Below are 11,629 nucleotides of genomic sequence, written 5' to 3'. Positions count from 1 at the left end.
TATATATAATTTAGCTAGCTTATTATGTTATTAATATATTATTATACTGTATAAATTTTTTTTTAATATTTAAAAATATCACAAGTCAAACATTTTTGTTTGTTAGTCATATATTGGATATGAAATAAATTAAACAAATAGTTTTGTACGTGAGGTAAAACAAAAAATATTTGCTTATTAATTAACTTTAAAATAGATATATGTTAATTTTTGTAATATATGTTAAAATTTAATAATTTTAAGTAATAAATATACTATTGGTTTATTTAGACATCTAACATAGTTTGTACTTTAATAATTTTGTGTATATTTTTAAAAAATAATAATATTGATTAAATTTTTAATACCATTTTTAATAAAAAAAAAATAATTAATAGATAATATTGTAAATTAAGTCAAACATGTCTAAAGGTATCGAAAGAATGGATATAAAATGGAAGTATAGTAGAGATAGTTTGGACCGATTCGGTGATGATTTATGCGGACTATTACTCAGTTATATGCCGTTTGACGACCGGATCCGATACGAGTGTGTGTCCCGACAATGGCAACGATTGGTATTTAAAAGTAGTAACCAGATTGACAACAACGATAAATATGTGAACAATTTTGAAACAATAATGAAAAAAATATATAAATGTACGGCAAGTTCTTATCGTATGAAATCAACCGATGATATAATGAGATCAGTATTACAGTGGTGGCCATCAATGGAGTCAATTGATGTGATTGAAACATTAAGTGACAATATTGTCAAACAAATGTTTGCAAAATATGGCACTGATTTGGAGGACATTTATTTGTATAGAGAGGATCAACTGATTTGTGATAATATCAAAGTGTGTCATAACTTACGGTATATAGAATTTTTTAACTACTCTGAAGTCGACACACTATCGATGCTAATCAATGACAACAACGACAACAAAGTATTGTTTCCCAAACTTTGCGATTTAAGATTTATATTGAATTCGGTTAATATAAACAGTTTCGACAAATTTACCGAAAATTACGGCAAATCAATGACAAGAATTGCTATTAAATTTGCAAATAAATACTTATCCGACAACATTGTCATCAATTGTTTAGCAAAAATGCCGAAACTATTGACCATCACTTATAGAAGATCATCAATTAGGACCTCGGATATGAAATTATTTATAACAATTGGCACCAATTGTCCAAAAGTTAGAAATCTCGAACTCTGTCTACGGCTGCCAACTGCCGATGAGTTTAACAAAATTTTGGCTATAATTGGAAAAAATTTTCGACAATTAAAAAGATTATATTTTGCCGGAAATCTTCACAACCAATCTTCAGATGAAATTAGTTTTGAAATCTTAAGCAATTCGTTGAAAGGTTATCACAAACTGACACATTTGACACTTGAGTCCAACTATTATTGGCATTTCAGTCCAGACTTTATCGCCAAACCCATGGACTTCATAGCCCACACCTATTACCTGAAATTTGATCGCATAGTCATTAGTGAAGATCTGTTGAATGCATTGGCAAAAGTGAAACAATTGAAAACATTGATTATTCAAACAAAAGTTGATAGCATTGAAACATCCACTGAATTAACATTTAAAAATATAATTAACAATTGCCGCAAAATTACTAAATTAATGATTAATGATAAAAATTATTTATGATTAAAGTTTTTTTTAAAAGAAATTTTTACTTTAAAATGATTTCATTATAATAAAACAAAATATTATTAATATATTGTATAATAAATACTATCAAATAAATAAATATATGAATTTAAATATTTGAAATGCAGTATACAGTATATATATAAACAATTGATTATATTTATTATATTTTATATTAAAAGTTCATGTTTGTATTTTATAATATTTAAATTACAAAAAACATATTAATAGTTATTTTAAAAAATATATTACTAAAAATAATAAGTTCATAGTATTATAATTATAATATTACAATGAAAATAAATAGTTTTAAAATAATCTAAACATTACTAATTACTCATTTAAATTATATTCAGTTAATTATTATTGAAAACTAATCTATTAAAACAATTTAAAATCAAAATAAATGTTTTTATTATTCTAAATAATTAGACTATATTTATAATATAATAGCAATAGTTTTAAATTTTTTTAAAAAATAAATGTTTTTGTTGATCACATTACTGTATAATGGTTTATATCAATAATATCTTAAATATCATGATTACTAATAATAATACTATTTATATATATATTTAGCTAATTGTTAATTTAAAAACTGTTTTATACAGTAAATAGTTATAACTTTGACTACTTTTATATTAGAATTAGTTATTATACTGTAGTATAAAAACATTTAATAATTGAAAAAATAAAGTTTTTATTAATATACTTATAATATATTAATATATTTATAATTTATTAAACTATATTATATGTAAATTATACAGTATTTATATATTGTATAATATTTTTAATAAATATAAAATTTTAGTTATATTTTTGTTTTACTTCTAATTTATTGTGATATATAGTATATACAGTCTATAAAACAATATGATTAAATATTTTGTTATTATTATTATTATTATTATATTAAGTGAACAAACAAATGGTATTCCGTATGATAGTCCGAGACTTCCAGACAATGGGATAATCAGTTCGCAGTCGGAATCGGTTGTCCGATATTCATGTGATTCACAATTAATACTATTAGGAGACGACACCCGTCGGTGCAATCATAGTACTGGTCACTGGACACCAATGGATATTCAATGTTTAAAACAGATTAGTAGTCATATGATTAATAAGATTATAATTGATAATAATAAGGCAAACAGTGAACAACTAATTAAACTAATTGATGGCAAATATCTTAAGTGTTTTAGTCAGCAATTGTTTCGTCCGATCAGTCATTCAATTGAAATATATTTGAAAACAATAGTTAGTATGAAAAGTGTTCAGCTGTTAGTCATTGGTAATAGTAAACAATATTTATCATATTATCAAGTACATTTTGGTACCATTGGTCAAACAAAATTACTAAAATTATATTCAAAAATCAAAACGTTTGGAAATAGTATAAAAATATATCACTATATTAGCACCGATGGTAATCATATAAGTGGCGATTATCTGAATATTGTATTTACAAAAGGCTTACCCATAGTATTTAGTATCTGTAGTATTGATATATTAGTAGATTATGAAGAAAATGTCTTAAACTGTGGTCCACCTGATGTACCCGTGAATGGATCCGTTAGTATCGATATTCGCAAAAAGATATCGATAGCTAACTTCAATTGTAGCAAAAATTTTCAATTAGTTGGCAATCATTATATAATATGCAAAACATCCGGTCAGTGGTCATCAGTGTCACCTAAATGCAGATTAATTGGTAAGTTTTAACAATAAATTTTATCAAAATTAATATGATTTACTGTATGTAAGCAATTAAACAAAAAAATCTGATAAAATAATTTTTGAAAAACACAAAAATTATCTGAAAATATTTCAAATTGTAAATTATTAATTATTGTTTTAGTATCTTAAAATATCTTAACAATTATTGCTATTAACTAATAATTAAATATTGATATACAATTGTAATCTAACCCTATTTGAAGTACCAAAAAAAATTTATTAATTAATGTTTTTAAATCTAATTTTTAAAGTGCTTATCAATTATTGTTAATTTATTAACTAATTGTATAAATATTTGTATATATAAATGGTTTTTCACATAATTTAAAATTTAATCCCCAATAGTTTTTATTTTATACAATACAGTAATCATAATATTACTACAATTAGTTAAACTAAATAAATATTTAATTAACTTTTTTATGACATTTTAAATAATATTAATTAAAACTAAGATTTTAAATAATAACACGAAAAAAAAGTTTTACAAATTTTTAATATATTATATTGATTTATTTTTTTTATAATTAAAAAAATCTTCAAAGATCAAAATATACCAGGTAATTATTTTTTATTAAAAAAAATATTAATAAACTTACAAAACAATTTATAATAATTAATTTTTTTAATTTGTTTAGTTGGCTTAATTGTGGCAATTGTATTTGTAATAACTATAATAGCAATAGTTATTACAGGAGTTTTATATAAACTAAAGATTAATAATAATAATAATAATATAAACAATAATACAATTAATTCAATTGAAGTCATATCAAAAAGTAATACCAATGTTAATGAAATCAATGGACAACAACTGTCATCAAACACTATATAAATAAGTTTATTATTGTACTATAGTTTATGTTAAATATTTGTTGAATATTTTTTAATATATTTTAATAATAAGTATTATAAGTTATAATTTATAACTGATTAACAGTAGAATATGTCATTAATTTTACTAAATTTTTAAAATAAAAAAACAATATTAAATTCAAGTAATTATTATCATTTGTTTTACTATTTATTTTATTAATTGAAAACATTTAAAAATGTCAGTAATTTTACTTAATTTTTATAATAAAAAATTATTAAATTAAATTAATTTTATCATTTGTAAAATTTAACAAAATTAGTATTGATTTATTAAAAAAAAAGATTAGAAAACATTATATGATTTAAACCGTCGTAAAAAATTGTGTTTAAACTCATTAGAGATGATTATATTTAGCCAAAACAGTTGCCATTTCAATGGTAGACGAGACCCGCGATTTCCTGCGAAATTTGTTGGACTATAAGATAAGCAGTTAATACATAATTTGGTAAACAATTATAAGAAATTTTAAATAATGTTAAAAAAAATTGTTGTAACAAAAACTATAGAAAACTAATTATATTTAAAATTCAAAATCAATTTTATAATCGTATTTAAATTAAGTTTACTATATATTTTCTAAAAATTCAAAGATTTTAAATTATAATTATAAATTTATTGTCATTTAATATTAATGTTAAAACAATTAGTTAAGTTGAGATAAACAAAAATTTTTATTACTAATAGTTTGTTTTGTGCTTGATAAAAAGTTTATTTTATATTATTTAGATATATTAATTGTATAAACATAAAAATACAGTTACTAGAGATACACTTACAATACAATACAATTAATTACAGTATTATTTTGTGTTTATTAATCAATAATATTTATTGAAACATTCGTATATAATTAATATAAATTTCTAATTAATTGTTTTAATTGTTGAATTAACAATTAAATAATATAATTAACAATTGCCTCAAAATTACTAAATTAATGATTAATGATAAAAATTATTTATGATTAAAGTTTTTTTTATAGAAATTTTTACTTTAAAATAATAACTTTTTATAAATAAAGTTATCGATAAGTTTTTTTTTTCTTGGAAACTGTAATAATGACATCGAAAAAGACTAAAAAAAATTATTTATTAGTTTATAAGTTATATTTAGATATATATATAATTAATTTAAGCGACAAATTAAAACAAAAAAAATGTTTGATACTATTAAATACAAACTTAATAATTATAATAAAAGTATTTTTATTATAATTATTGCAATTTATTTAATATCTATTTCTACGATAATATTAATGACAAGAAGATCCGATATAGTGGTTGTCATCGATAGTCATGAAAACTATTATACAAAACATCTATGCATTGATCGACACAATTGGTCCGTTCGTGTGAAGCCATTTGATGGCCAGTCATCAACTGATGGCTATTTAGTGCCAAACATTGTACACTACATACTGTTTAAAATACATGAGATACAGTTCGCACATTTTTTGTCGGTACTATCGGTACTGAAAAACCATAGACCCGACAGTATATACATTCACTGCGATTGTCGCCAACTGACCGGCCAGTATTGGCAACGTTTAGTTCGGTTGGCCAATGCCACCAAAACTCGGCTTATTTTGCGTACAATTGAACGACCAATTGATATATTTGGCCAACCGTTGAGCTTATTGTATCGCAATTTCCACGCGTCGGACATAACCAGAATCCGTTTGCTTCTGGAGTTTGGCGGCATTTATCTCGACAGAGATGTCTATGTTGTGAAAAATTTGGATCCGTTTCGCAACTACGAGATGACACTGGACTTTGAACGGACCGATAACGGCACTAAAGTGTTGGCCTCGCAGACATTGTTAGCCCATAGAAATGCCCGTTTTCTGAAGCTATGGCTTATGACTTACTGTGATTATCGACCCGATCTCTGGTACTACAATACCGGCGAATTGCCGACCAAAGAGATAATCAACAAACGACCGGATCTAATACACGGTCTGAACGGTGAGTTTGGTGCCGATGGTCGACAAGTTTGTCCACAACTATATAATCAGTATCGAAACGATTGGCGACAAACCTATTATTCAATACATCTACTCATTAGAGGTGATAGTCTTAATCCAGAGAGTTATTGTCTTAATGGTAGACGACCTGTAATATACCGTTTCGATGAACACAATGTTCGCCAATTGATGACAACATTCGGCGAAATGGCCAGAGATGTGTTGGACTATGAGATAACAGTTAATAAATAATTTGGGAAACAATTATAGTATTTATTTTGTAATACTGTATAACTGATTGTTGTGATACTATTTTTTTCAAAAAAAGAAAAACCCATTTATATTAACATTAAATAAAATTTTTTATTCAAATATTTCAATTAAAATAAGTTTTATAAATATTTCTAATGAATAATAAATACTTGCTATTAAACAAATAATTTAAATGTGTTAACAACTGCAACTAACTTTGAATAAAATTTGAATTTATAAAAATTTAACAAAATTAGTATTGATTTATTAAAAAAAAAATATTAATATAGTTAATAGTTAAGTTGTAAACAATTGAGAAATTTTAAACAATGTAGAAAAATTGTTGTTAAAAAAAATCTATAGAAAACTAATTATATTTAAAATCAATTTTATAATCTAATATAGTTTCTATATATTTTTATAAAATTAGGATTTTAAATTATAATTATAAATTTATTGACATTTAATATTAATATTAAAACAATTAGTTAAGTTGAGATAAACAACAATTTTTATTACTAATAGTTTGTTTTGTGCTTGATAAAAAGTTTATTTTTTATTATTTAGATATATTAATTGTATAAACATAAAAATACAGTTACTAGAGATACACTTAGAATACAATACAATTAATTATAGTATTATTTTGGATTTATTTAAAATGAATATTTATTGAAATATTTAAACGGTATATAATTAATATAAATTTCTAATTAATTGTTTGAACACAAAATGGACGTCAAATGTATGTATAGTAGAGATAGTTTCGACCGATTTGGTGATGATTTGTGCGGACTATTAGTCAGTTATCTGCCGTTTGACGACCGGATCCGATCGGAGTGTGTGTCCCGACAATTGCAACGATTGGTGTTTAACAGCCGCAACTATATTGAGGACAGCGATAAATATAATGAAAATTTTGAAAAAATTATGAAAAAATCAACTAATAATTCAAGTATAAATTGTTATTTGAAACCAACCGATAAAATACAGGAATTAATAGTAGAATCGTGGGAAACAACGGAGTCATTAAACATAAATGACAATTTAAGTGATGATATTGTCAAACAAATATTTGCAAAATATGGCACAAATTTGGATAAAATTTATTTAGATAGAGACGACCAAATAATCGGTGATAATATCAAATTATGTCATAACTTACAGTATATAGAGTTTTCAAAACACTCTGAAGTCGACACACTATCGATGCTAATCAATGACAACAACGACAACAAAGTATTGTTTCCCAAACTTTGCAAATTAAGATTTGTATTGAATTCGGTTAATATAAAAAGTTTTGAAAAATTTACCGAAAATTATGGACAAAAATTGACTTATATTTACATCAATTTTGCGAATAAAGTTTTACTCGACAACATTGTGGCCAATAGTGTGGCAAAAATGCCTAAATTAATATTTCTGACATTTTTTGATTTGTCAATCAATAGGTCTAATATGAAATTGTTTAACAAAATTGGCACAAATTGTTCAAAAATTAGAAACCTTGAACTCTGTCCATGGATTCAAACTATTGACGAGTTTAACCAAATTTTGGCTATAATTGGAAAAAATTTTCGACAATTAAAAAGATTATATTTTTCCGGATATTTTCCCAACAATTTAGTTTATAATGATTTTGTAGTTTCAAGCGATTCGCTAAAAGGTTTCGACAAACTGACACATTTGACAATCAGATCCAACTATTATTGGCATTTCGGCGCCGACTTTATGGCCAATCCCATGGACTTCATAGCCGATATCTATTACTTGAAATTTGATCGCATAATCAGCATTAGTGACAATTTGTTAAACGCATTGACAAAATTAAAACATTTGAAGACATTAATAATTGTATCAGAATTTGATAATATTGAAACATCTAATCAATTGACTATTAATAATATTATTATCAATTGTCGTAAAATTACTAAATTAATGATCAATGATAAAAATTATTTATAAATAAAATATTAAACAAAGAAAATATTAAAATTGTAATTTTTAAAAGTTTTTTAAATAAATATCTTAATTGATTTATAAAATTAAAAAAATAGTTGATTTAATAATTACTGTAAGAAAATTATTTACTGTATAATAGCTAGTTATAAGTAATTAATTAATTTTCATTATTCAAACATTTTTTAGCAATATAAAATATATAGTAAACCAATAGTCAACATATAAAAGTTGCATTAAATAATAGTTATAACTTATGTCATGCTAAAAATCGTAAATTTTAAATTTAATTAATTTGTTATTAATCTTTTTACTTAATAATTAAATACTATATTAAATATATACGTAAATAATTAATTTATTATTAATAAAGTTGACTTGGTAAATAAATAATTTTTATATTATTTAATAAAAGTAATTGTATTTTTTTTTTTAAATGTTTTACTTTGTAATTAATGAAATTATTATTTTCATGTAACTAAACAATTATAAAAGTTTTTAAATGTCTAATCGATTAACAACTAATTTATAATTAATAAATATTACTCAATAATAGCTTAAAATTTTATGACAATTAATAATTATATTACTAATACATACTGTTTATTACGGTATTGTTTGTACTGTATATATAATATTTTATATAAATTGAATAAATAATTAATTAATTTAAATTGATTCAATGTATATCCAAATGAGTCAATTTGGTATAACATTGAGATTGATATGAAAAAAAATCAAAATTGATTTTTAGTATTATCAATACTAACAGTTTATAATACTTTATGTAGTTTGATATATTACTTGAAATTTGTTTAATAGCGACTGTTTAATAACATGTGTGAAAACATTGAGAAAATAATTATAAAGTATAGTAGAAATAGTTTTAAACGATTTGGCGATGATTTGTGCGGACTATTACTCAGTTATCTGCCGTTTGACGACCGGATCCGATCGGAGTGTGTGTCCCGACAATGGCAACGATTGGTGTTTAGAAACCGCAACTACATTGAGGACATCGATATATATAATAGAAATTTTGAAAAAATTATAAAAAAATTAAATAATAGATTTAGATTGACTTATTATTTGAAGCCAACCGATCAAATACAACGATTAGTATTGGAATCGTGGAATACAATGGAGTTATCGATAATAAATGATAATTTAAGTGACGATATTGTCAGACAAATGTTTGCAAAATATGGCAAACAATTTAAAACAATTTATTTGAATAGAGACGACAAACTGATTGGTGATAATATTAAACTATGCCATAACTTACGGTATATTAGTTTTACAAAATATTCAAAAGTCGATACACTATCGATGCTATTCAATGACAACAACAATAAAGTATTGTTTCCCAAACTTCAGAAATTGACTTTTGTATTGAATTCGGTTAATAAAAACAATTTGAAAAAGTTTACCGAAAATTATGGTAAATCTATGACAAAACTAGACATTAGATTTGCTACAAAATATTTAGCCGACAGTAATGTTGTGATCGATTGTATCGCAAAAATGCCGCAATTACACTAACCTATTGGAGATCATCTATTAAGACATCGGATATTAGATTATTTGCCAAAATTGGCACCAATTGTCCGAAAATTAAAAACCTAGCGCTCTCTCTATGGTTGCCAACTCCTGCAGAATTTAATCATATTTTGGCAATAATTGGACAAAACTTTACAAAATTAAAAAGATTACATTTTTCCGTATATTTTCAATACTATTTATATGACTATGGTTTTGAAATTACAAGCGATTCACTAAAAGATTATCACAAACTGACACATTTGACACTTATATCTAACATTGATTGGTATTTCGGCATCGATTTTATTGCCGATCCCATGGACTTCATATCCCATATCTATTACTTGAATTTTAATAAAATAATAATTAGTAACAATATGTTGAACGCAATGGCAAATGTTAAACATTTAAAGACATTGATTATTGAATCATTTAATAGCAATCAAGCATTCAATGAATTGAGTGTCAAAAATGTTATCACTAATTGTCGCAAAATTACTAAACTAATAATTAATGATAAAAATTATTTGTAATATAGTTTATTAATTGAATAAATTGAATTATGATAACAAAATACTACACTATATAATGATTTATCAAATGATAAATATTATAAATAATTTTTGTTTTTACATTATCTTTATTTTTTAATTTATTTATACTTTAGTTATAATTTTTATTTACTAATATTACTATTATTAGAACTAATAAATATTACTTAATTCTGATTAAAATATTAAAAATTAAATAAAATTCTGCAATTATAATATATAAGTTATAACTAATTATCGCAAAATTATTAAATATTATTAATAAAGATTATTTGTGAATGAAAAAAATTACCAATTTATATAAATTAATTTTATTAAAAATTATTATTTGTAAATTGAGATAATGTAAAAAAAATTTATACTAATTTATAAATTATAATTAACAAAATTACTATTAATATATTATTAATAACTAATTGAAAATATGTTATAACTATACAGTACTTATTATTTTTAGACTAATATGCATACAGTAGCAGTTTATATGATTGTATAAATTGTATATTTTATATATTAGTTAAATATATTATTTAATCTCAAAAGTGAGTCATTTCTAGTATACATTAATTAAAGTTAAGGTTAATGTAAACGATTACAACAAATAATTTAGATATACTGTACATATAGTCTATAGTATAGACTCTATACATATATACTATATATTAAAATTAAAGTATAAATACTATACTATATATTATATAGTATAGTATTTATACTTTAATTTTAATCACAATAAATTCAAGTATTATTATTTTTTTACTTTTAGTTTTTTGTTTTATTAATTACAATCTAATACATTAATGTTCATATTATTGACTGTTTAATAGCAACTTAAGTTAAACATTTATGTATGAAAATATTGATATAAAAATATTGAAATGAATATCAAATGGAGGTATAGTAGAGATAGTTTTGACCGATTTGGCGATGATTTATGCGGACTATTAATCAGTTATCTACCGTTTAAAGATCGGATCCGATCGGAGTGTGTGTCCAGACAATGGAAACGATTGATATTTAACACTCACAACGATATTGAGGACAACTATAGAAATGTGAAAAATTTTAGGAAAATTTTGAAGAA

General features: G+C 23.2%; 1 protein-coding gene across 1 annotated transcript; it reads left to right on the top strand.

Moving 5' to 3' along the window:
- The first annotated feature begins 5,533 nt into the window (after positions 1–5,533).
- On the top strand, positions 5,534–6,493 carry LOC128957753 (uncharacterized). The gene has a single exon (XM_054303566.1). The coding sequence runs from the start codon at positions 5,534–5,536 to the stop codon at positions 6,491–6,493; it is 960 nt and encodes a 319-aa protein (XP_054159541.1).
- The last annotated feature ends 5,136 nt before the right edge of the window (positions 6,494–11,629 follow it).

This window comes from Oppia nitens, unplaced genomic scaffold (assembly GCF_028296485.1).
Source record: "Oppia nitens isolate AA-2021 unplaced genomic scaffold, nextdenovo-longstitch-racon4-pilon3 scaffold3_pilon_pilon_pilon, whole genome shotgun sequence".
Classification (NCBI taxonomy): domain Eukaryota; kingdom Metazoa; phylum Arthropoda; class Arachnida; order Sarcoptiformes; family Oppiidae; genus Oppia; species Oppia nitens.
The sequence above is the reverse complement of the archived record's forward strand: the minus strand, read 5'-3'. Positions and strand labels throughout refer to the sequence as shown.